Source organism: Scatophagus argus, chromosome 23 (genome assembly GCF_020382885.2).
Source record: "Scatophagus argus isolate fScaArg1 chromosome 23, fScaArg1.pri, whole genome shotgun sequence".
Classification (NCBI taxonomy): Eukaryota; Metazoa; Chordata; class Actinopteri; family Scatophagidae; genus Scatophagus; species Scatophagus argus.
This window is the reverse complement of record NC_058515.1, coordinates 964,342-990,274: the sequence shown is the minus strand read 5'-3', so window position 1 is coordinate 990,274 and position 25,933 is coordinate 964,342. Positions and strand designations below refer to the sequence as shown.

The following is a 25,933-nucleotide window of genomic DNA, read 5'->3' as shown; positions in this document are numbered from 1 at the left end:
ATGACATACAGACTTTTATGTCTGTACAGTTACTATGTACCTGTTGTCCTCATTTCTTGATATATAGCCAGTGTCTGCTGTGTAGTTCGTATAGTATACTGTGTCTCTTTCAGTGTCATATCTGAAGGTCCTTTCCTCTTCTTTGTCCTCTCCTTTGGTTCACCTGTCCAGGATGGCTCCAGAGGTGGCAGCAGTGGAGAAGAAGGGTGGCTACAACCATCTGTGTGATATCTGGGCCGCTGGCATCACTGCTATCGAGCTGGCTGAGCTCCAGCCGCCCATGTTTGACCTCCACCCAATGAGGTGAGTCAGCACAGACAACAGGGACTCCAGTTCAGACAGCTGGAGACAGACACATTCAGTGAACTCAGCATGGAGACCAACAGAAGAGAGAGGTGTTTTGTATCATTTTCGCCTTTATATCGTTTGATTGGCGGTCACTGCATGTACATTAAAACAATGTTTCAGAGCGCTGATGTTGATGTCCAAGAGCAGCTTCCAGCCTCCAAGGCTAAAAGATAAAAGCAAGTGGTAAGTTTAATTGTCTGCATTCATTTAAGATCATGTAGCATGTCTTAGAACCAATGTTTTTTCTTTTGTCTTGTATTCTGTTGCTGTGCAGTTCATTTACACTCTCTCTCCTTTTCCCTTCTTCTCTCTGCAGGTCTGCAGGTTTCCAAAGCTTCGTGAAGATGGCTCTCATTAAAAACCCTCGTAAAAGGCCCTCAGCTGAGACACTGCTGCAGGTTAGCTCGTTCTTTATAGCTTGTCATTAGTGTGTAGCAGTTAGCCATCTGTCTTTGTGTGGACATATAATATATGAACTATTCATGCAATAAGGCCTATTTTTAAGACTTTCGTATCCGATCATCAGAGAGCACAGAAATGAAAGCTTCACATCCATGCACTTCAGAGCATTCACAGTGCAGGTTACCCAGGAGAATAAGAGTCTAACTGAATCTGATAACCCTCCCTCCGTCCCGTGCTTGACATCAGTGTTGCACTACTTGTGCTCAGAGGCCTACACTGTGCAATATAAACACACTGTCAATGCAACTCACACTTCCTTTTTGTCTTTTCTGTTTTTTTTTGTCTGTAAACATTCAGAAATGCATTTAAAAAATCACAGGAAAAAATGTTCCTTATAACTCACTATAGTCCTCTAAGTGATCCAGTGCCTTGTTGTCTGTGGTGCAGAGGCAGCATGTAGCCAAAAAAGCAGCCTAAAAGCCAGGGAAAAAAACCTAAAAGGTGTCGATAGTTTAAAGACAGGAAACATGGGGTGTGGGGGGGATGTCATGTGATAAACCTGGCTAATGTTGGACAGGTGTTATTTTTACCTCATGATCCCATATAGGGCGGTGAGGTAGTGGTATAGGCAGTGGTTAGCACTGTGGCCTCACAGCAAGAGGGTTCTGGGATCGAGTCCTGGTCTGGGCCCTTCTGTGTGGAGTTTGCATGTTCTCCCTGTGCCTGCGGGGGTTTTCTCCTGGTACTCCGGCTTCCTCCCACAATCCCAAAAACATGCACATTTGATTAATTGGCTGCACTACATTGCCCCTAGGTGTGAGTGTGTGGTTGTCTGTCTTTGTGTGTCAGCCCTCCCTGCTATTCACTGGTGACCAGTGCATGGTGAACCCCACCTCATGCCCCTAGTCAACTGGGATAGGCTTCATGGGATACGTGATGTAGAAGATGGAAGGATCTTCTGTCTCCCACTGTGGGCCAATAGCAGCTGCTCAAGGTTCTGAATCAGCAGCAGATTTGAAGAAAGAACTGATTAATCATAGGCATGATCATTAGTTACATGTTAGTTGTTATTTAGAGATCTGAAACCAGCTTAGCATCGTCCCCTTAGAGATTTCAAGTCCATTACTTAGGTGGATTGTGCATTTTCTTGATGGCGTTTTGCAAGTTTTTCTGAGCTCAGTATGTTCCTATTTGTGCTCAAAGTCACGAGAGCTGTAACTTGTTTCTTCAGCATCCATTTGTGACACAGCTGCTGACTCGTAACCTGGTCCTTGAGCTGCTGGACATGGCCAACAACCCTGAGCTCCACGGCAGCCACACACACAGCATGGATGACAACGAACTGGAGGTCAGTGTTACATGGAAGTGATGGGAGCACTGACCAACAGATGATCTGTTACCATGTTTATTCAACCATTCAGAATGTAAAGCAGTGCAACAGTGTTGTGATTTGCAAATAAAATATCTGTTCTGTATGCTCATAACAGTACACAGAAACTAGCTAGTGGATAGAGAAAGTCAGAGTTTTTTGTTTTTCTTCATATAAATGTGATCTGTTGACAGGTTGGGGAAGTGGCTCCAGACAAGATCCAGTCGGCAGGAAAACACCTTCCCGTAGAGAGGACTTTGTCTGAAGAACAATGTGAGGACACGCCCACATCCACACGCACATAGGCACAATGTGAAGGAACACTCACAGATTGTGAAAATGACAGACACACTCGCTTTGGAAACAAATTCTTTGTCGTGTACTTTGAGTTTTGAGCCGACATGGATGGGGAGGGGTTTATGACCTGTACTGCAGCCAGCCACCAGGGTCGATCAAGGTTTTTTTGGCTCCACTTTTGGGGAGCTCTAAAACTAAAAGATGTCCTCGCTGTTTCCGCCAGTCTCATTATTGCTCGACACCATGACATCTATATGACAAGCAGGTTATATTATAGGTAGCTCTATATCATTTGCTTATAAATATCCATTATTGAACAGACCAAAAGAATAAAATAAATGAAATTTTACTCCTACACTCAGCATTTCAGCAAATGTTTCATCCATTTAATACAGTTTGCTTTTGATGATTACTGCATGTACAAGTGCACTTGATGGCAATGCCTGCAACTGTATGCATGCATGCATGTCTAAATATACTGTATATCAGTTGTACTTGCTGAAGACTGGCTTCATTGTCTACTAAGACCTCCAGTATTCAGTGCTGTAATCTCCATAATATGAATGAGGACAAAAGCCTCTCAGTCAGGCTGCTGATGGCTGCTCTCATCCTGTAACCCTTCCATACATGTGGGATGGAGGCTGCGTCAGAGGATGGCACTGAGAACATGCCACTGGTCTGTGACAGACAGTGGTACTTCTATGCACTGGCTGGAGTGACTTCATACTGCAGCACTACCAATAGTCTTCTTGTGGTGTAAGTGCTTCTGGCGTGGTAGTCTGGCTTCACACTTTGCCCAGCACCATATCATAAATCAACACAACAATGAAAACCTCAGCTTCCCGAACACACTACATGCTAGACGTAGATACAAAAGCCACAAACACATTCAACACCTGCGTCTCTCTTTGACCAGTATGGGCTTTGAAGCTCACACTGCTGCTGCTGTTTCTACTACGACTGTAAAGGCTACTGACATCACACAGTAATGGTATTTCTCAAAATAATCGAAAAGTTTCACCTGTTAGTCAGGGGATCAGTAAAGCCACTGAGTCTTGTCCTCTGGGGACCAAGAACATCTGTCCTAGGTTTCATGACAGTCCATTCTTCCATCCATCCATCCATTTTCTATACCGTTTATCCGTCAGGGTCGTGGGGGGGCTGGAGCCTATCCCAGCTGACTACGGGCGAGAGGGGGGGTTCACCCTGGACTGGTCGCCAGTCAATCACAGGGCGACAGTCCATTCAAAAGCTTTCAAAACATTTCAGTCAAGATTTCATAACTTTATGGTAGCACTAGCGTAAAATTCAACAATCACAAGCACCCATCCTGTAGGGAGCATGAACGTCCATTTTATGATTTTTATGGAAATCTGTTTAATAGCTGTTGAGTTGAGTCTTGACCAAAGTGTTGGACTAACTGATTGACAGGCCAACAGTGCTCTCATAGAGCCATGACTCTATGACCACTTGAACATACTGAGACAAAGAAAAATGAAGAAAATAGTGTACGATGTTATTTCAATTGCTTTTGCTTAACCAAGCAGATGTCAGTTATGAGAACATTTGTCAACCAACAGCCTAGCAGGAAGTGAAATGGTCCAAAAAGATGAAGGAAGACAAATAAAGACAGAAATAGGATTGCATCAGCAAGGCATCAAGGTGCAGCAAATAACACAGGGAAGGAGACAAGATGTGGGGAAGTTGCTGCCATCACATGTGTTGCTTTTTATACACTGCAGATTTTTCAAATCACCTGTCACCAACTATTTTTCCATGCAAAAACAATGGATCTTTGATCAAAAAAGAATACATCATGTTTGAAGTCTCTGCAAGTTGATTTTCATACTAAAACCACTAGATAGAATCCATATTTGTTTAGTCATACATTTTGTTGTTACATTACAAGTTCCTTTCATATTAACAATGATAGTTCTGAAATGCATGTGGAATAAATTAAGATATTTTGTAGTCAGTTCTCTAAACACCCTAAACTCTGACTTCTCATATCAAGTTCTAAATTTTGAAACAACAACAGAATTTTCATCAACTGATTCAGTCATTTAGCAGAGAGAGATAACTGAACCAAGACGAAACAGCAACTTCTGCTTTCTGCTTCGTTAGTTTCCCCTTCCTTTGCTTCAGCGTCAGACTGTCCACTGATTTGGTTCAGGTTCTCTCTGGTTACAATGACAACCCCTTCCTCCTGTGACTGCAGTCACGTCGTCAGAGAAACCAAACCCAGATACTTTCAAAACCTGGTTCGCTAAATTCAACTGAAAATGGAGATCTAATAGCTACTGTTAGGGATGCACGGTGGTGCAGTGGTTAGCACTGTCGCCTCATAGCAAGAGGGTTCCAGGTTTGAATCCCGGTCTGGGCCCTTCTGTGTGGAGTTTGCATGTTCTCCCTGTGCCTGCGTGGGTTTTCTCCGGATACTCCGGCTTCCTCCCACAATACCAAAAACATGCACATTAGGTTAATTGGGTACTCTACATTGCCCCTAGGAGTGAGTGTGAGAGTGTGTGGTTGTTTGTCTTTGTGTGTTGTCCCTGCGATTGACTGGCGACCAGTTCAGGGTGAACCCTGTCTCTCGCCCGTAGTCAGCTGGGATAGGCTCCAGCTCCCCCGCGACCCTGACAGATAAGTGGTATAGAAAATGGACTTTAACTACTGTTAAATACACGCCTGGAAGCAATCCAGGTGATGTGAGACAATGAGTGAATGCAAGATATGAATTGTTGTATTGTAATGAAGTACTTAAGTCAAACATTATCATTAAAGGGCAGCCCGTCTTTATAGTGTTGGCAAGTCTGCTCAAAGGCATGCAAGCTGTGTTGAAACAAGAAAAGTGACACAAACAGTTGTGTGAAGAAAGAAAAAAGCAAGACTGCGAGAGGAACCAAATCTCTACCTGCTCTCTTAGAGCCACACTTACAATTGCTGTGTAAAGTGGGTGCGTGGTTATGGAATTGTTTGTTTTGGAAAGTCTGCTGTCGGAAAAGGAAGTTCAGATGCTCATAGGTTTATGTTCTAAGTTGATGTTGTGAGCTATGTTGGTTGGTTGAGAAAAAAATGCATGAAGTCTTCAGTCCTCTTCTCAGAGTCTAGTAAATCTGTCATGTAGTGAGGAAATCTTACTGTTGACATTGTGTGATCAGTGACTTTAGAGATATTTGTTGAAATGTCTGAAATAAAAGCCTGATTCTATTCTGTGAGAAAGGTGATTAAAATAGCAATAGCTCTTTAAATATAATGTCTTTGAAGAGGAATTCCACGTATCTGGGCCCTATACTTATAATATTTATATACTTTGCTTTGCAAATGATTCATATTGACCAAAAGATTTGGAATTGGTCCAGTTGTTCACCTCAGCTGGCAGCTGAAACAACATAATCTTTTGAGGCAACTCCGACTGTCAAAGTTACATCCACTCAAAGTGCTTTTCTTGCCACAGGCTAAGATTCTTATTCTAAGTATCTGACAGCATTACAGAAATGATACCTACAGAGAGAGACATTTTTAATAAAGAAAAAAATCCCTGTTTAACCGGAAACACAAGTCTCACTCAGAGAGAAGTCTCACCTTGAAATCTGTTGCAGGAAGTTGACTGTGGGAACAGAATTCAGGGACAACTGCAACAACCTGCTGCTTGTATTGTGCTGGAGACAATAAAGACAGTCAGTTTCACTATCTTTTATACACGGAAATAGTAAATACTAGAACATAGCGTAAGAGTACACAAGAGTACAGTTCCAGTATTTCTAGTATTATTACTTCTGCTATGCATCTCTGCTTGTGTGCTCCTTCTCTCACGCGCCACCCTCCTCTCCCTCTCTCTCCTCTCTCTCTCTCTCTCTCTCTCTCTCTCAACCCAACCGGTCAAGGCAGATGGCCGCCCATCTTGAGCCGGGGTCTGCTCCGGGGTTTCTGCCTTCTAAAAGGCAGTTTTTCCACGCCAATGTCGCCAAGTGTTTGCTCAAGAGGGAATGTTGGGTTCTCTGTATTACAGTTTAATTAAAGAGTTTGGTCTAGACCTGCTCAAATTGGAAAGTGTCATGAGATAACTTTTGTTGTGAACTGGCGCAATATAAATAAACTGAACTGAAGTAGAGGAAAATCACTTAGTAACATCCTTTATACACATAAATCTGTCTTCAGTTTGCTAGCTGCGGCTAACCAAGTGCTCCTTTATACAAGTCTGTAGCAGCAAAATCCATCAATGATGTGTTGAAATTAATTGAAGCTGTCACATTAAAATTTTCATTATATTTTGTCATTGTACCATTGCTATGCTGTGCCCAGCTTTGTTGGGGCTCGTTACATAGATAGATAGATAGATACTTTATTGATCCCGAGGGAAATTCAAGCATCCAGTAGCCCATTACAGCAGTGTAGGTTAGTCAAAAGTAAGCAAACAAACAGCCACACAAGGCCTAATTGTTAGTGGGAAAAATAGATTTAACATAGACATAACACAAACATGTCCAATAAATAAATGTGATTTTTTTACACCTGATGTGACTCAGGCACAGACTGTTGCTGGGGTCGTGACCCCTGAACACCCAGAGATGTGTTGTAGAGTCTAATGGCCAGGGGAACAAACGAGTTCCTGAGTCTGTTTGTGTTTATTGATGTGATAGGTGATGTGTGGCTGCATCCTGTGTCTAGTTCCAACTAAGGTTAATCAATGCACTTGTGAGTAAGTGCTCATCAATAGTGTGAATATGTAAAAGCCCGGTTTGTTCGTTACTGTTCTGTGTGAACAACTCTTCTCATCCTTTCTTTGCAGTTGACCAAGTGAAATTTGGGCCTCCTCTGAGGAAAGTCACAGAACCGTATCCTGATCTGGTAATGCAAGATATTTTGTGACAGTGGAGCGCATCTCAAATTTCCAAGTCAAAAAGGACAAAATATTCGCATTTCACTTGTTTATTTGGTTCACAAAAAAAGATAAAGACTTATGTGTTTCGGAAGAAGCCTCTGTGATTCTTTCTTTGAAGAAGGCCCTGTGCTGAAACAGGTAAGCATTTATTTTTTTGTGAGCCAAACAAGCAAGTAAAATGTGAGTATTTTGTCCTTATAGATTTGGAAATTTGAGATGTTCATATATTTTTTTGGAATATGCCCACTAGATTTTGGGTTTAGCACTCCACTGAGAAACTTGATGTTGAAGCACAGTCTCTTTTCCTGATTCATTTTTGTGATAGTGTTGTATACCGATAGCATATATGAATATGACCAAAGGCTCTGCAATGGTTTCTCTTCCAGCAGGGCTCTTATGACGATAACTGGAGTCTGTCTGGAGATGAAGAAAACTCACCGTAAGACTCTTCTTCTCTTTCTATATTCTGTCTTGGAATGATTCTGTTTTTTTCTCTGGCGAGATGCTACAGCTGTACAACATGCCTCCCTTGAAGCAATAAGTTAGCAGTTAGTTAACCTGAGGGCAAATGAACAAATTCCCATATTCCACTCCCCTGTCAATAATGTAACCCAATAGTGCCTTCAAACCAAAGACTTCTTCCCGGCATGTGAAATGTGTTGAGGTCTAGATCCCCAACAGTAAACTGAGCATGGATGTGTTTCCAGGTGTTGAAGAGTACTACTGTATATGTGAAAAAGGTTGTATAAAGCCTTTAGTGTGGAGTACTCTTTTAAAAGAACTGGATACTGTGGTCCAGTATGGAGTTCCATTCATTTCAATTACAGGTGCTCACTAGTCACATTCCTACAGTTGGTAAAAATCTGTACTAAAAATGTACAAAGGAACTTCTTGATGACTATTTTAGTCTTGATCACAACCAATTAACGATTATTTTGAAAAAATTATTCCAAGCACTGCCATAATATCAGTTTTGCCAAATTGCCTTTGTGAATTTGGGGGCACTATAACACAATCAGAGAGAGTGTATCTTAATAACAGAATGTTTAAAAGAATGACACATCTTTGACCTGCATGGATCTTTTTTAGTTACATTGATTTCATGGGCTGATTGTTATGTAATAATTGTTGTTAGGAGTAGTAACGGCAGCATTTCAGATATTCCTAATCATAGTTGTATTAAGATCAGTAACAAGACAAGTTGAAGTCGTAGTAGCAGGATTACATTAAGAATAATAGCAGTAGCACAAATAGTTTTAATTGTACCAACTGTAGTGACAATATTATCAATGTTAATAATAGTTTTAGCATGAAAGGGATCATTCTGGTTTATAACGTATTATTAAAACATGTTATTATGAAATGATATCAACACAAAAGTCACTGTGATCTGGGGCATGGATACTTGTGGTAACAAAGTTGGACAGGTCATGATAACCAAAAATCTTTATGTCAAGGACCCCTAAAATGTAGATGTTTTATTACAGAAAGTGTATGAACCCTGTGACCAAAATAGTAGCTGTGGAATGATTAGTCCTCAAAAGAAAATGAGTTGCCTACTGTTTTGATAAATGATTAATCGTCTCAGTCATTTTTTTGCAGACAAAAATGTCAGACATTTGTTGGTTCCCACCTCTTACATGTAAGGATTTGTCATTTATGGTAATAAATAAGACGACTTTGGGTTTTGAACTGTTGGTTGGACAAAAGAAGCAATTTCGATACATGAGTTTGGGCTCTGGGAAATTGTGCTGAGCATTTTTTCACAATTTTTTGACATTTTATAGACTGTAAAATGAATCAGTTAATATGAAAATAATCTTCGGAATAACTGATCATGAAAATATTTGTTGGTTACAGCCCCACAAAATAGTCATACATTCTGTTTCTGTGTTACTTACAGATGGAATTATAGTGGAAATAAATTATTCCCCTTTTTGCTGGGGATCCCCTGATTAGCCTTGCTTGCATGCTGCATGTAGGGCTCATGACCCCAGTATTTCTAACCAGCCCTAGTGGTCTTCCTTAGTACAGTCTAATCATAACTGATAATAATGATGATAATAATGAATAAGACATGAGCTGTAATAAACTGGAATGATCCTGAATATTACTGAATATCTGAGCCTCAGCTCTGCTACTGAGCCTCAGAATCTGATAGGAGTCGACTTCTGGTTCATTCCCTCCCATTGTTATGGGCCATTGAGGCCCGTAGTCAGATAAACACCAGGTCTTCCTGTTGCAGGAGCCTGTTGGAATGTGTGGAGCAAGCTCTGCAGCTGAGGTAGGCCATATCCATCAACTCCAGCCTCTCCTAACAGCAGTGTTCCTCCCATCCCACACGAATTCACTTGAAAATAAACTGCTTATGGTGATTTTTTTTTTAATGACATGAAAAATCAGCTAATGCCAAACATCTTTGACATAATCAGTGGGTTTGTGTTTACTCTCTGCTAATCCCAAACTGCCGTACCTCTTCACAATCTGGAGGTGGATGTGATTCAACACAAACCTACTGGTTTTCAGCTTTTTGGGCTTTTTGTTTGCTTTTTTTGTGGTGTTGCCTCAAGATATTTTGTGTATGTGCTGCTGTTACCCCACCCTCAGCATCTTCAGCATCTGCCTTTGTTGTCCAGCTTGTTGACACGATGTTTGATTTAGATCTCATTAGATGAATTGAATCTGAGATTTTAGGGTCTTATCAGGATGTTGTTTGTCCTTTGTGTTACAGGAGTTTAACTATCAAGAGGGCGCCATCTACTGATGTGAGTAGAAACTAAGCAACCATTAACTGAAGCTGTGTTCCCATTGCATACTTTTACTGATTCTATCCTTAGTTGAAAAAAGTGTCAATTGTACTTCAGAATCTCTGCAGGAACACTTGACAGAATAGACAAATTTAACATCACCAAGACATCAACAAGTTTTCAGAGCTTGTTGCTGGCTTAACTTAAAATCTTTCCTGCTTCAAACTCTCAGTTCTGATTGGCAGACAATTGTTGTCATTTATGATATGATGAATATATAATATACATTTCAGTCACTGACTGGTGTTTTTCAGGGAGGTAGGAAGAGTGGTTTGTTCAACCCATCTACAGCCTCTCTACCAGCCTTCAGCTCTTTAACTCCCACCACAGAGGACAAAGACCTGACACTGAGACCAAGCTGTACCCTGGGTCCTGACAGTGCCATCACAGCTGATCCCACCTCCAGCTCCACCACAGGTATAACACATCACAACCACTCCACCAGCGCTTGTCAGCTTTTCAGTATCTTAAAAACAACTTTGTGGTTAGCTGGATGGCTATGATTGTTTTATTACATCCAAGGCTGCATGTAGCCTAAAGCACCAAAGACCCAAATACAGTCAAGTCCTATATCCTAACTGTAAGTAACCAAAATCACTTTCTCTCTCTGTGTGTTTGGCAAGTGTTGGCCAGGTGCTCAGCCACACAGGACATCAGACAGCGCTGCAGTGATCCATGTCTGCCTGGAGGGGATGCTGTAATAGCAGAGAAGAGGAAAGTTTCCTCTCCAAAGAGGGAAACGCCACTATCACCTGAGTGGAGCACACTGAGAAAAAAGACTGAGGATTCTGTAAGTTCAGGTCAAACATCAATAAACTTGTGTGATTTGCTAACCTAATAACTTCCTAATGAATATATGTCTGTGTGTAAGATGACAAATCATGCAACCAAATAATATGTTGATTTGAAATGCATCTCATGTACAGTTTTTATCATCCCCTGTGTTTTGTTATGTGTAACCTCTGAACTTTCTAGAGGGCTGATTGTCATGGACTTCCTCCTACCCCTCAAGTCCATGTAAGTGTGAAACCTAACCGCATGTGACGTATAGGAAAATCTGACCAGTAGCAATACCCTGATGACTAACGAGATAAGCTTCCTTGCATGGCATGCTACAAGCTGCACTAGGAACACTTCTGTCATGTAAAAATCCAGCTGATGTTTTTATATCTGCAACATCCTATCAAATGTAAACACTTTTGAAAGTCCTGACGTTCAGTTAATACACTGTTACTGTTTGCTGGCATTTGGAGACGCCAATGTGAAATGAGCCTAGTGCAACTTACAAGTGTAGTAACCATAAACGCTGCTTTCGTTAGAATGGATATCATTTCAAAATAGAAGGGTCACTATAACCATTTCAGATCACAGTCATTCTGTGCTGGTTCTGCAGATGGGAGCCTGCTTCTCCAAAGTCTTCAACGGTTGCCCTCTTAAAATACACTGTGCTGTCACCTGGATTTTACCCAAGACAAGAGGTGAGACAATAACCTCTCTTAAAGAGGATTATGTTACTTTTAAACCTCTGCCCTTTATTTGCCTGTTGGGAGGAGGCTGGGGTGTATTTGGTCTGCAATGTTTAGGTGGGCGGTGTGTGTCAAAGAACATCCACATGATTGCCAGAAGCCAGGGATTCCCACCAAACGTCATTGCTTTGTAAACAGATGATTAATGTGATTCACTTCACCTGTTAGTGGTTTTTATGTTGTGCCGGATTTTGGTGTGTAAATAATTCATATTTTAGATACTTGCGGTATATTTAGATACAGATACTTGTTTCAGCCAAAGACTCATTTGACCCAACAATGTCACTGCCATATATTTATATCATGACCTCTCTGTGTTGTGATGGAGAAAAAACTTTGTTTTTTTTTTCCTCTATAATAATCACATTTTCCTATTTAGATCAGTACCTTATCCTTGGGGCAGAGGAAGGTATCTACATATTGAATCTTAATGAACTTCATGAAGACACACTGGAGAAGGTAAGAAAGAGACTGATCCATGCATTTACAATACACTCCGAAGTGTATTGTTTTTCTTAGAAAAAAATGGGCAGTAGACAGTTCTGTTTGGGGAGGTCAGCACTTGGCTTGACTGATCTTAACTTGAGTGGTGCTTTATCGTTGGACAAAATGTGGATTCAGGTGGAGTAATGTGGATTCTGTCCTGGTTCTTCAATTCTGAATGACTCTGGCCTGTGATTTGGTAGTTGTCTTGTCACCAGTTCAGATCTTTAAGGACACAGTCTGCCCAGAGTGTCTAGTTTAGTGACCTCAGATTTGCATCTCTACATTTTCTTGATGATGTTCTGCTGCCCCCATCTGCTGGGTTGGTTTGTTGCCAAGTTTGAGGTTGCTAGGATGGCCATAGTACACTGGTTGGCACCTATCTGCTTTCCCAAATGAAGGAGCCCAAATATCTCCTCAGGGTCTTGCTCATGAAGGATGGAAAGATGGAATGTGGTATCAACAGATGAATTAGAGCAACATCCATAGTTTGGCAAACAGTAAGCTGAGGCTGAAGGTGAAGTCCTTGATTTCAGTCAGTTCTAGCGATGTTCTAGCCCTTGCCTTTGGTCATGAGCTTTTGGTATTGACTGAGAGAATACGATCAGGGATGTAAGCGTCAGAAATTAATTTCTTTTCCTTTGACTGGGCTCACCTTTAGGGTTCTTTCACACCTATCTCATTTGTTCCATTTCAAACTGAAGCAGTTCATTTCTAGTGAGAATGCAAAAAGCAACCACAGGATTTTATGGTAGCAGATTTTAGCATGATTTCAAAAGCTTAACTGCTCATAAATCAATTTACTGATCATGGATTCAGAATGAGAGACAGAGACAGAGACAGGGTGAGGAAGCTAAAGATCTGGAATTATCTCAAAGAACTGAAAGGAACTGGTTGAAATGGTTCAGGTCTGTTATAATGATGGCTCCTGGACACTTGAATGAAGATCATATAATCCTTCTTTATGAAAGAAAAACATTCCATTCAATCATCCGAACTGGAGATATGAGCTGATCACCTAAGATGGTATTTCCAGAAGAGTTGAGGTTTGCATGTGTGTGTATCACACTACAGCTAGTGGTAAATATGAACTCATGTTTTGATGTTGATGTTCTGTTCTTCTTCCCCACAGTTGCTCCCTCAGCGATGTACATGGCTGTATGTCATGAACAATGTACTGATGACTGTATCAGGTAACAAATCTCCTCATATGTCACTTTTGACAAAGAACACAGAATGTTGTATATATAGCTGTATATGCTGCTCTAAGCAAGTGTCCATCCTGCAGGGAAGTCCTCTCAGCTTTATTCCCACAATCTGACGGCTCTGTTTGAACAGAGAGGACACGTGCAGAAGAAACACAGCAGTCTGTCACTCAGCACCAACCGCTTCACTGAGAGGATCAATCCCAGGTAGGACAGGATATGAGTGAGCCTGACTACATCAGGTGTTGTGGCAGAATCACCAGTTTTGTCATTCAGTTTGGTTAAAGGGGAAAAAAAAGGGCAGTGGCTCTGCAGTGCAAAATTGAAGCGGACTCAATTTTTGGAGGAACCCAACCCAACATCAGACCAATCATAACCTGCCAGTCAGATCATATGGCTGAATGATATGACCTGCATATTTTTGTTCAAACCATTTACAACTTCCTCTGAGCTTCTGTTATGATATCTGGGGCCTCAAACAATATTGTGTTGCCGGGAAGCCCACACTGCCGCACAACTCTCCACTGATCTGTGCCACACCTGATTCTGTCAGGAAGGTTGTTAGCGGAACTAATAGTAGAGATGGTGAGGCGCAAAAGAGGTGCAAAAATAATAACGGTGTCATTCTTGATTCTACAACTGGATTGCACCCGAGTAAGACATTTTTAGACCTACACATAGTGACTTTAAGTGGCTAGTTTGTATGTTGTCACTGAAGTGTGTTTTTTCTAACAATCCACAGAAAGTTTGCCATATCTGTGAAGATTCCTGACACTAAAGGCTGTAGGAGATGTAGTGTAGGTAAGTGATGCAGACTTTACTCTTATACTTCATATGTTTATTCAGTCACAACAATAACAGACACAACATTTTTCTTCTATCTGTCAGCAAGAAACCCGTATACAGACAGCACTTTCCTATGTGGGGCGGTTCCAACTGGTCTGGTTCTGCTGCTGTGGTATGAGCCCCTGCAGAAGTTCATGCATCTAAAGGTTTGTACACACGTTACACTTTAAATGATCTTTAGTGAAACACGGTGCATTGTGTATTTCTGTTGCTTCATCCTCAATTGGATTTGTGTTAAAAAAAAAAAATCAGCTCTGGCAATATTTGATCTGTGGTATGTTTTAGGCCAGGCTAACTTAAAAAAAATCTAGAAAATCTGTTTCATAAAGGAAATTTATTTCAGTCTGAAATACCATACCATACCATAGTGAGATTAGTTTACTGGCACACGGTGCACACTGCTACACTGTGAACACAAGTCAAATTACAGTCAAGTGTGTCACATCACAAGACGCAAAACATAGTAAGAACCCTTTGCTCTCTTTAAATATTGCTTAAATAAAAGCAAGAACCAGAAAACTGTTCATTGAAAACAAATATTTAAACATTATACATTTTAGTATAGAACTTAAGTTAGGTTAGGAAAATGCTACTTTTCTTATTTTTTGCCTATAATTATCTGGCTACATTCCTGTTTGAAATATAAGTTGTTCAATGTCATTTTGCATCTTACACATGAACAATAATTTTCATCACTTGATACAAAGAAGATTCACATGGAATCACATAATTACAAAAGAGTGCAGCCACAAACTGAGTAAACAGGGGAGTTACTGGAGTCAAAGACTGAGCTCACTGCTGCTTCGAAGTCCTCTTTGACTTCGTTTATGGAACATTACAGTATATGTTCCATATGTGGCTGCAAACATCATTGTTCTTTGATGTCTGCTCACATCAAGTCTGAGATTTTCAGGCCCTGTTTCAATCAGGCACATTTTGTAGCATAAGCTTACATGGTTATTGTGGATTATTATCTCAGAAGAAAACCTACATCGTGGTGCATTCACATTTCATACTGAAAGTCTAGTGAACAGACTATTGCTATCTTCAAAAATGAATTATCCCTAAAAGAGAATATCTGTTTAAAACAGTGTATTTGCGATGACTTAATCTACAACAACTGGGCCATTAGTGTGAATTGTTCCAAACAAAATTCCTTCTGAATACTTTTTCTGTCAGGTCATACTTACCATGACATGTCATTTTTATCTAGAAAGGCCAGTGTCTTGCTTCAAAACCCTAAACCGCTCACATTCTCCATATCATGTCGTGACTCTTCCTCTTTCACTTGCAGCACATAGCAATTAAGCTGCCAGACTCTCTGCCAGTATTTGAGCTGCTGGTGCTGGTGACGGATGAGTTTCCACAGCTGTGTGTTGGGGTGAGAGACAGTAGTGATGGGAAACAGCCAAATAGCCAACAGCTCAAGTTTGATATTATAGAGCTGAACAACATGCCTATTTCAGCCCCAGGTAAGTTGGACTCCAGTGCCTGTTTTGAGAGCTCTGCTTAAAGCTTCGACTAAATCTTCTACTTTGTCTCTTCCGTGCATGTGCAGATGGTGGAGCACTCAGGGCAGCACAAGTAACCCAGATGGACAGAGACACTGTTCTCATCGCATTAGAAAGTAAGTGACTTCCACCTCAACACATGTTCTAAACCTTCCAGCCATCTCTCATACTGATTCATAATATACTGTGTCTCAATCTCGATGCTCACCGGACAGAAACTGTTAAGATTGCAAACCTCCAAGGAGTTCCATCGAAAGAACTGGCTCCTGAAATGGTCTTTGACTTCTCCATCGAAACCCTAGGTAGAACAAGCATGTGAAAAACAAACAGTGAATGAGACTTCACGTTCCTGTTGGCAGCTGAGTGACATGACATGTTCTAACAGTCTGCTTACAGGATAGTGTGCTGGCTTTCTGGAAGCATGGGCTTAAAGGGAGGAATTTTCATTCAAATGAGGCGAGTAGCAAGCTGTCGAGCTGGGACTGAGACGATGTTGTGTGTTTGTCAGTCAGTTGAAATCAGATTTGAGTGAACAAAAAGGATGAATTTCATCTTCATCTGCAGGTAACGCAAGAAATTACAGATGAGAGTCGAGTATTCAGAGTTTTGGGAACAAACAGGTATGTTAAAACTAAATCATCAGTATCATTCACACCATAACCCTAGTAGTCTCTGGGTCTCAGACAAGTAACTAAGTACATTTATTACTTATTATTCAGTGCTCTATTTAAGTACAGTTTTGCGGTACTTTTGCTTTACTTAAGTACTTTACTTTCTTTTTTTCTGCTCTGTTACACTTTATACTTTAGTTGTCTTGTTACTGTGCAGTTTTAGTTTAATAATACAAAATGATCAAAAAATGCACCATGATGTAAAAATGCACCATGATTTCCCTGGGCTAAGTTTAATCCAATTCAGTTCAGTTTATTTACATAGCGCCAATTCACAACAAAAGTTATCTCACGCTTTTCCAGACATCGTCTCGGTTTTATTGTGCCTGATTTTTGGGAATAAATGCTCATCTACATTTACCTCTAAAAATAGTTTTTTTATTTATTGAGCTGCACTAAAGATCATAATGTTGTTGAATATCTGAGCTTTCTGGCTCAAGCAAAACATTTTTTTTACCTTCCACATAAGCAGTAGTGTTGGCCATATGGCAGTTTTATCTTTGTTTTACTGGAGGATATTTTTACAGACCGTTTTGTTTCATTAGCACATAGTATTATTGTGATGAGAGAGATAGCAGAAGTATAATCAGCAGTAATCTTAACATTAGCAGCAGTAGTAGCAACATTTTTGTTTGACGTATTAGGTGTATAATGAACAAAATCTTATACTTTGGATCAGCTGTGCATTTCCATGCAACCTAAAAGAGTTGTGAGACTGTTCCCTTTCTTCTCTTCTTCCTACAGGGACATCATCCTTCAGAGCACACCAACAGATGACCCCTCAGCACTGAGCAACCTGTACATCCTGACTGGACATGAAAGCAGCTACTGAGAGAAAACGAGTCACGCTGGAAAGAATCTGTTTTATAACGCTGTCAGGGAAACGACATCCTTCCTGACAGAAGCTGTAGCTGACACCAGCACAAACTGCTCACACCAACCCTCTGCTGTCAATGACAAATGACATTATCTGATTTAACAGCCTGTCCACACTTAAACGGTAAGTTGTTGGGCAACATGTGCATCAGAGAGACTTCAACTTATTACGTTTTTTCAACTCTTGGGTTTGCTAAATAAAGCTGCAAAAAAGATTTTCAGTAACAAGAGCAACTTTTTTGCAACTAAATGTGACCACATACGTGCATCCACACACACACACAACACAACCACTGGACCTCCATGGCAAATTCCAACCTCCTAGAGTGTAAACTGTGGTGCCCAAAGGGTTGGAGATTGACCAGCTGACAAAATGAGCTACAGAGCTGGTGGTTGAAGCTGAAAACAATTCATCTTTCCAGCCCAGTTCACAGTGTACTGCTGCAGGTAAGACGGTTCCTTCCTGCTGACTGAGATTCCATAGATCCACTGCTCCCAGTATGGAAAACAACATCTGTTAGAGCACCCACAAGTTTCTGATCTGATGTTCTGAAGCTTTTGCTCTGCTCTGACTGTTTGCTACCTTTTTTGTCAGTTACTGGAACCAGAACATTCAGTTAAAATAGAGGACACTTGTGAACTGAGGAGGGATGAGCAAGCTGCAAACATCACAGCTGAGAGTCCAGTCAGTCCATCATATGAATAAACCATCATATAGGTATAGCGATAATTGCCACAGGATTTCTGCGTAGTCTGACACATATTCAAGCCAGCATCTGTCTATTGTTAGAACTGCAGTTGAAGACAGTGAGACTTTGGCTTCACCATTCATCCTTGTGCCTTTTTTGGGCACATGCACACCAGATTCTTCACAAAGTAATGCTGCGTTCACATCAATGTAAGTAAACCCAAATTTAATCAATATAGTGCTATATTATCAACATACATTTTTCCTAAGCTCACTAGAATGACTCTGCACATCCCCATGGCCAGCAGATTTTGGTTTAGTGCCACTGCCATCCATTGACCTGGACATGGCAAGCAAATTATTTTACCTTCAAACAGCAGATGTGAGAATATAACCGCTGTAGTCAGTATGTAATACAACATTACCAATAAAAATGAACAGTCAGAAATTGACATGTGATAGTTGTTAGCATAATGCTAGCCCCTGTTTCCGGCTGGTCCAACTTTGAAAAAACTGTGAAGAAATAATGAACGCTGTTGTGTAAAACTGAAGCAAAATTTTAACTCTTTGTCCAAGTTCCACTCAGCTTTCAGCATTTGATGTTATTTTCCACATAAGGCTTCTGTCACCATTCCCCAAAACCTGGAACTGCGATTTCAACAATTACAGTTTACACTGGCTTTTTACTGAGATATTGTATCTTCTTGTATGCTAACTCCAGAACTAACAAGTTGTTCATATTTCCCTAGGCAGTACAGTAGTACTCATTTATCTTCAAATGTTGACAGAGATACACAGTGCCATGGTCCCATATGTAGCAGCATGTCAGTGATATCTAAATTGTCTGCTTGGATGTTGCAAAAGTAGTAAAAAAAAAAAAAAGTATATACTTATCCAAGACCATGTAATGCTGACAGCTGCATTTAAACGTATTGTGAAGATCGTGAATGTGCTAGCACAGCTACATTATGTGCTGAGAGAAATCCTGTTCAGTTATCTGAATATGAGCGGTCAGTTATCCATAGGTGCCAAACACAGCTTCAGCCGGTGACTTAAATATCCCCTTCTCTGTGTCCTTTATCATTAATTCTGCTTACCCATAGATAAAAGTACATTTGATTCCGTAAGGTGCCATAGAAACTAAATGCAATTAAATTGTACTTCTGCTTGTTTGACTAAAATGTAAATTCCACTACATTTGTGTGTAATATTATTTATGGTATTTATGGAAAGGAAACTGTAAGAAACACTCACCTTTCCTTGAGAGATACTTGAAAGACATAAATGCCCCTCGCTATTTGTTTTTTTAAAGAAGATTTTATTGTTACTGTTTTAAAAAATTCATGTACTGTATATAACAACACAATATGCTCTTACGATATGAAGAGGCTGTCATATGCGAAATAAAGATTTTAATGTCATTTGAAAATGAAGCAGATTTAGTTATCTTTCATTGTCCTTCCTGAAAAACATTCACTTGTAGCCACAACACAGGTTTGTACTTTGTTACAGTTGCTTCAACCAAGACTGGAAATCTATATAGAGTGTAAAATAAACCTAAAATAAATATAAAAGAATGTGTGCAAAACAGTGTAGCAGCTACAAGTCTCACAGTCTACTGACTCAGACTGTCTGACACTGCGAGGGAGGAGTTGTAAAGTCTGATGGCCACGGGCAGGAATGACCTCCTTTGGCGTCCTGAGGAGCATCATGGTGGAATCAGTCTATTCCTGAAAGGACTCCTGTGTCTAACAGGACCATCGTGGAGTGGGTTGGAGATAGCGTGTGACTTAGATGGCATCCTCCATTCTGACACTGCTGTCAGGGAGTCCCATTCCCACAACATCACCTGCTTTCTGTATCAGCTTATTGAGTCTGTTGGCATCCACTACCATCAACCTGCTGCCCCAACACGGCTTCTGAAACCAGGTGTTCTATATGTGATATCAGATAAGCCAGAAACAAACTAACAATTTTCCATTTCTGAAATAGCAATTTAGGATGATGTGATGATATTTTCAGTGCCCTTTGTGTTTGCTTTGACAACTGTTAAGCACGAGGGTATTTTATTATTGCACTTTTATTACAACTTTACAAACCTTTTACCTCATAATCTAAATGTAGTATTTACCCAAGAATATGCTTTGTATAAAAATATAAAAAATGTTCTTTGCTGTGCACCTGTGAGGTTCTTCCAGGTGGCATTATTTCTATTTTGTATGTCATTTATAGGATAAGACCAACATTCATTTAACTTTTATTATTGGACTTTTTTTTTGTCTCGATTTAGTGCTACCGTTGTTATTTAATTTGTTGATGTAATTTATAATAATCAGTCCTTTGTTTTATCATTCCCTTTTGCGCACACCTTGGTTAAATTAAAAATGTACTCATCAGTTAACAACTGACTGTTTGATTATTAGATAATGGCACACGTGGAGCCATTCCTTGGCATATGACTTCATCACAACTATATTCGAATCAAAAAATCTCTATTTTGAAAATGACTTGACATTAAGTTGACATTAGTGCGTGCTGCGCAGTATGTATGCTGTATGATTACAGTACATACCTCCATTCAGTCGGTGGCGGTAATCAAGGAAGATAGGCAAGTAGAAGAGGCTGCAGCAGCATCAAGGGTGCAGCTGCAGCAGCGCCATTTCACTTTTCATTCATTGGTGTAGAGGCCTACGTCGTTTCGCAGGTGGGTTAGAGATTTTAAGTTGAAACGTGAGGTGAAATACACTTGAGGAAGTTGGTGATGCGTGACTGTCATCGTAGAGCTGTTCGACATGTTCCCTGAGAGGACATGGACTGAATTAGCGTGCGAACTGTAGCTGGTAGGTTGCTAGCTAGCTAATGTTTGCTTCAGGCGCTTTCATTAGCCAAACATTAGAACGCCATGACACTGAAATATGGACGAACACGGAAGCTTTACAATTGCACACCATAGACCCATTTTTATAAATAACGAGCGCTTTTTTCAGACTCTAGCGTAAGCTAGTTCGTCTGTTGGTAAATCATAATGTGGCGTAAACCGAAGAAAATAACGTTTGTGTAGGTTAGGTGGCTAGCCAGTACCACTTGTTAGCTGACGTTAGGCGTATCTGTGACTTGTTTACTTATCGAACTCTACTTTTGCAAACGTCAGAAAGTGGCTATTGTGAAAACCGACGCACAGTGTTTCAAAACGGTATGTATTTATTTGCAGAGGTAATTATAATATTTTGTGTTGTACGGTATCGTGAACTTGCAGAGATGGTCAACAATGTAGTTAGCCTAAAGCTGCTAGATTAACGTCAGCTTCCATCGCTGCTATGGATGAGCTGCGGGTGCACATTGATGTAATTGGGATGATAAACAGAAGAAACTTTTTTAATTTAACACTGGTCAAATACTCTCCAAAGTTATTGTATTGACTCTTTGTTTATAGTGCATTAGTTTAAGCTGTGTACCTAATAAACTGTGCACCTAATAAACTGAACTAACGAACAAACGAGTCAATATGACTGTAGTTATTTCAGGTGACATGTTTCATAACATGTCATTTTTAAAATAGAAACCCATTTATTAAAATATACTGACTCATATATTGAAATATACATTTATTTATATATTATATTATTCCCTCATTAATTTATTTAATGGGCTTATTTTTTATTTAATATTGAAATGGCATTCAATAACGATCCTCACATCCCCTATAAATAATTATGACACATTGGTTGTAATTATTAATATATTTTTCTGAATCTTCTAGGATACACAGAACTTCATCATGGTGAAAATTTTTATTGGCAACCTTGCCTGCAGTGCCACAGCTGAGGAGCTGCGTGAACTATTTGAGAAGTATGGCAAAGTCTCAGAATGTGACATTGTCAAAAATTATGGTTTTGTACACATGAACAACATGTCTGAAGCAGAGGAGGCAATTCAAAACCTCCACCAACACCAGTTGCATGGCTGGCGCATGAATGTGGAGATGAGCAAAGGGAGGCCCAAATCCACCACCAAGCTGCATGTCAGCAATCTTGGTGAAGGCGTCACCAGTGATGTTCTGCGGGCCAGGTTTGAAGAATTTGGCCCAGTGGTGGAGTGTGACATAGTGAAGGACTACGCCTTTGTTCACATGGAGCGAATGGAGGATGCCATGGATGCCATCAGTAAGATGGACAACACAGCCTTTAAAGGTGACCTCCTGGGCTGGGTAGAGCTAGTTGTTTGCTGTCTATAGATGCGAATTTGGATTCTGTTCTGTCGCCGTAAACCTCTCGTGACAAGTAAAGTCCTCTTGCTGATATTTTTCCACATTAATTGACCAAGTGGACTGAAAGTAGTCACTTGTAAATTTAGGTATGTCTCTTGTAAAACCAGGGGCAGTGTAACTGGTGAATAGACACTGGCATAAAATCACCTGCACCTGGCTCGGTGGGTTATTTCGCTTCGCTCAGTGATTGTCGGTCAAATACATTTCACGTCTTTTATTGGAGGTTAGAGCCTTTTCGTGTCAAAACCCCACGGTCTTATGCGTGTCTTCTCTCTCCTTACAAGGCAAGCTGATGAGCGTACAGCTGTCCACCAGTCGGCTTCGCACTGCCCCAGGAATGGGAGATCATACCGGCTGCTACGTCTGCGGGAAACATGGTCACTGGTCAAAAGACTGCCCGGTCAGTCGGAACGGTAGCAACGGTGATGCCACAAGAGGTCGCAGTGGCCGGCCCCCCCCACACGGTTATGGCAGGGGCAGTTACGGGATGGCCTCACCTCCAGCAGCTGATTATATGGGGGGCCCTGCGTATAATCGGGCTAGTTACATAGGTGGGTTGCCGCCTCCCCCTCGTAGGCTCAGCGGCTACAGCTCTGAGCTGGGGGATAGGTACACCGGCAGGGCAGCAGGCTTCTATGCTGAGAGGTCATCAGTTTATGATCGTGACCGTCTCTATAGTAGTGTTGACTATTATGAGAAATACAGAGCTCATTCTTATGGTTCAAGCTATTTCGAGGATCGTCGCATGTCCTATCTTCCCCCTCCCCCACCTCCCCCTTCCTCCCTCTCAAAGCTCTCCTCCAGCATAGATCCATATGACCGCCGGCCACTGCCACCACCTTCAGCAGCCGCCGCAGCTGCCGCAGCTGCCGCATACTATGCACAAGACCGCAGCCCGATCAGACGAGTACCCGTCTCCTCGGCAGGCTACACATATGAACGAACACGGTTGTCGCCGGTGTCGGCCTCCAGGAGCTCCTATGCTGCTCCACGGCCCAAGGATCATTATGCGTCACGCTATGCGCCTTACTAAAGCCATGGTGCCAAGGTGAGCAATGTAATAAACAACGTATAACTGTTTGTTTGAACAGTTGGCACAGAGATCCGTTGTATCTTGATGCTTTGAAGTTGTGCTGCGGGATAACGGGGGATTAAACCCTGATTCTGAAAAGGGAATGCTTTGCTCTCTTTCTAGGTCTGTTTGTGAACTGCAGGACTTTCCTTTTGCTGAAATTTCTTCAGGCTACATGATTCCATCAGTCTGCGTGAATTGCTGGAAAGCAAAGCATGTAAAATGTCAAAATTACGATTGGAAATTGCTTTTGTATCTTCCAGGCACCTAAGGGTCATTTGCCTGCAGATGAATAGTCCTTTCAGTCACATTCATATATCCTGTTTTCAATAAGGATAATTAGCAAACTGTAGTTTGCCACTTACGAAAACAGTAATTTGCTCACTTGCTCTGCAGATTTTCAGTTCAGTTTTTAGCCATGTCTTTTTTCATACATGTGTTTGTTCCTCACATGAAGCAAATTGTTAAATTCAGGAAATGTTATTTAGACTAAGTGTTCTTGTTTTATCAATATATGAACATTTATCTTCTTTTTTTTTTTTTTTTTGAATGGGATGAAGATTAACCCATGCTGTATCAGTTGCTTGTCATGCAGAAGGTGCTTGCTCCGAGACACACAGCTGACATGACCTGAGTCAGTTATATGGACATAGATGAAGAATGAATGATCAAAAATGAGCTACATCACTTCTGTCCAGCAGTGCTGTAGAGGTCCATGATTTTTCAGGTATACTTTATTGCAACTAAAACAAGTAGTTTTCAAGTTGTTTCCTTTACCCTTGAAAGGTTGAAACTCACATTAAGCTGTCCTGTGCTGGGCGGAAAACTGACACTCTTTGCACTCTGTAGCACAAACAGACAAAAGAAAAAGCAGAAATTAATCCATATCCATTCATCTGACATTACTGTTGGATAGGATACAGAATCACACTGAATTTGAATCTAAGGCAAGACTTAAAATATCCAAAAAATTCCAGCCGCTCATTTTTTTTTCCAATTCAAATGTGGGTCTACAAAATATAAAATGAATATATTTTATAACATTTAATGAGGTGTCTACCGATAAGTCAAAATTTTCCAAATAAAGGCGTCATTGACTGACGTCAAAACGAGAATGTGGGCTGATATGCACTTTGAAATTAAGTAACATCTTGACTATGTTCTTTTCCTACTGGCAATGTTGCAGACTTTGCCCCCAGCTGACCACAGGAAACAACCTGTCGTGTCTTGAATTTTAGTCTGGGATGGATGTTCATTGTCTGCTTGTAAGACAGCATAAGCAGATTCAGAAAGGCTCGGCCGGACTCGGGGCTTGGGCTGTATAAGTCATGAGGCACTTGTGTTTTGTTGAAGGTGCCTTTGTTTGTTTTGCATATAGGTGGATTTGAAATTGTATTTTTCTTACTAGCTGTAAAAGTACCAGCATATGTAAAGAAGATCTAATATGAATATGATTTTTAATAAAGCCAAACTTATTTTGGTGACCCTTGGCATTTGTCAGTTATTTGTTTCAGAGAGTCCTGTATTTCGTCAGAAGTTATTTGTGGGTTTTTCTTTGCATCCCGAACAATTTTCCTGGTAGTTGTGGCTGAAAGTTTTGTTGGTCTACCTGATCAACAGAATCCCTCATTTTCCACTTCTTAATTAGAGATTGAACACTGCTGATTGGCATTCTCAATTCCTTGGATATCTTTTTATATCCCTTTCCAGTTTTATACAGTTCGGTTACCTTTTCCCGCAGATCCTTTGACAATTCTTTTGCTTTCCCCATGACTCAGTCCAGAAACGTGGCCAAAAAAAGAAATCACAAATTCTGCCAGGGTATGTAAACCTATGAGCACAACTGTCCTTGCTCACATTGATTCCACATTGAAGTCATAAATATTGCCATTTAACATTCACGCTTATCAATTTGGCCTGGTTTGAAATAATTTGGGATATTTCCGTCAGACCACAGTATAAACAATGTGGTGAAAATGTGGCAAGATTTTCCACAGTCATGTCTCCCCACTGTGCAGTAATGTGTATGCAGCATTTGTTCAACAATGAGCAGGGTTGGGACCCTTCCAAGGGGTCACAAGATGATTACTGGAACAAAGGAGAATCATGTATTGTGAAAAATTTAAGAGACTATCTTCCACAAACCCTAACATTTAAAACTTGTGTGTGCCACTTAATACCTGTTACACTTAATAACAACCCCAATTACAAAAAAAAATAATAATAGGATGCTGTATAAAACATAAAGCAGAATAATACGCTAATCGCTTGAAAAAAGCACAAAGACAATGTTTGACCTCATAAGCTTATTCTGAATTTGTGAATTTAATGTAAACAACATGTTTTACACAAACTGTGGAAGGGGAAAACAAAAGACTGGGAAAGTTTCTTTAGTGTAACAACTCAGCTTGTACTCTAAATTAAAATTCAACAGCATACCCTGATTTTTGATTAGCACCAGCCATGTTTTCCAGAACTGCATAAGTCTTAACAGTGCCAGAACTGTAAATAAGAGCTTATTGTTTAGATGTGTTGACAAAGAGAAAACAGGTTTGTTGTAAACATGTAGGAAAGCCATGATTGAAACAAGTGGGTGCTCAGAATCAGGTCCTCTTGTACGGTTCTGCTTTGAGAAAATATATACTTGGGTTCTTTTTTTATTACGTTTCTAATTGTGTAA

At 40.5% G+C, this 25,933-nt stretch overlaps 2 protein-coding genes and 1 long non-coding RNA gene across 11 annotated transcripts in view; 2 read left to right on the top strand and 1 right to left on the bottom strand.

Annotated features, from left to right (window-relative positions):
- map4k2 (mitogen-activated protein kinase kinase kinase kinase 2) overlaps positions 1 to 19,347 on the top strand; it is a 35,045-nt gene extending 15,698 nt beyond the window's left edge. Inside the window, exons 9-33 of one of the 7 annotated variants that reach the window (XM_046380036.1) lie at positions 172 to 303; positions 469 to 531; positions 665 to 746; positions 1,982 to 2,098; positions 2,314 to 2,392; positions 7,209 to 7,267; positions 7,691 to 7,740; positions 9,547 to 9,585; positions 10,033 to 10,066; positions 10,363 to 10,366; positions 10,439 to 10,525; positions 10,732 to 10,898; positions 11,084 to 11,125; positions 11,502 to 11,586; positions 12,014 to 12,093; positions 13,250 to 13,310; positions 13,406 to 13,529; positions 14,065 to 14,123; positions 14,211 to 14,314; positions 15,463 to 15,640; positions 15,727 to 15,795; positions 15,895 to 15,981; positions 16,065 to 16,135; positions 16,244 to 16,299; positions 17,095 to 19,347. In XM_046380036.1, coding sequence (XP_046235992.1) covers positions 172 to 303; positions 469 to 531; positions 665 to 746; positions 1,982 to 2,098; positions 2,314 to 2,392; positions 7,209 to 7,267; positions 7,691 to 7,740; positions 9,547 to 9,585; positions 10,033 to 10,066; positions 10,363 to 10,366; positions 10,439 to 10,525; positions 10,732 to 10,898; positions 11,084 to 11,125; positions 11,502 to 11,586; positions 12,014 to 12,093; positions 13,250 to 13,310; positions 13,406 to 13,529; positions 14,065 to 14,123; positions 14,211 to 14,314; positions 15,463 to 15,640; positions 15,727 to 15,795; positions 15,895 to 15,981; positions 16,065 to 16,135; positions 16,244 to 16,299; positions 17,095 to 17,182 — 2,017 coding nt within the window. In that variant the 3' untranslated portion in view covers positions 17,183 to 19,347. Of the gene's footprint in view, positions 1 to 171; positions 304 to 468; positions 532 to 664; positions 747 to 1,981; positions 2,099 to 2,313; positions 2,393 to 7,208; positions 7,268 to 7,687; positions 7,741 to 9,546; positions 9,586 to 10,032; positions 10,067 to 10,362; positions 10,526 to 10,731; positions 10,899 to 11,083; positions 11,126 to 11,501; positions 11,587 to 12,013; positions 12,094 to 13,249; positions 13,311 to 13,405; positions 13,530 to 14,064; positions 14,124 to 14,210; positions 14,315 to 15,462; positions 15,641 to 15,726; positions 15,796 to 15,894; positions 15,982 to 16,064; positions 16,136 to 16,243; positions 16,300 to 17,094 lie in introns of all 7 variants that reach the window. The other 6 variants (XM_046380035.1, XM_046380037.1, XM_046380031.1 and 3 more) reach the window with 6 other exon arrangements.
- LOC124054268 lies at positions 18,762 to 20,617 on the bottom strand. Its single transcript, XR_006842344.1, has 2 exons — positions 20,487 to 20,617; positions 18,762 to 19,848 (listed from the first exon to the last, which is right to left on the bottom strand). It is a non-coding gene; the product is annotated as an uncharacterized LOC124054268 (long non-coding RNA).
- On the top strand, positions 20,368 to 24,737 carry LOC124054267 (RNA-binding protein 4.1-like). Of its 3 annotated transcripts, XM_046380040.1 has the most exons (5): positions 20,368 to 20,618; positions 21,066 to 21,107; positions 21,675 to 22,104; positions 22,466 to 23,229; positions 23,377 to 24,737. In XM_046380040.1, exons 3-4 carry the CDS (start codon positions 21,693 to 21,695, stop codon positions 23,212 to 23,214), a joined length of 1,161 nt encoding a protein of 386 aa, XP_046235996.1. In that variant the 5' UTR covers positions 20,368 to 20,618; positions 21,066 to 21,107; positions 21,675 to 21,692; the 3' UTR covers positions 23,215 to 23,229; positions 23,377 to 24,737. The 3 variants fall into 3 exon arrangements, with proteins under 3 accessions (XP_046235996.1, XP_046235995.1, XP_046235994.1); XM_046380039.1 differs by lacking the exon at positions 21,066 to 21,107 and having other exon boundaries at positions 20,370 to 20,618; XM_046380038.1 differs by lacking the exon at positions 20,368 to 20,618 and having other exon boundaries at positions 20,649 to 21,107.
- The last annotated feature ends 1,196 nt before the right edge of the window (positions 24,738 to 25,933 follow it).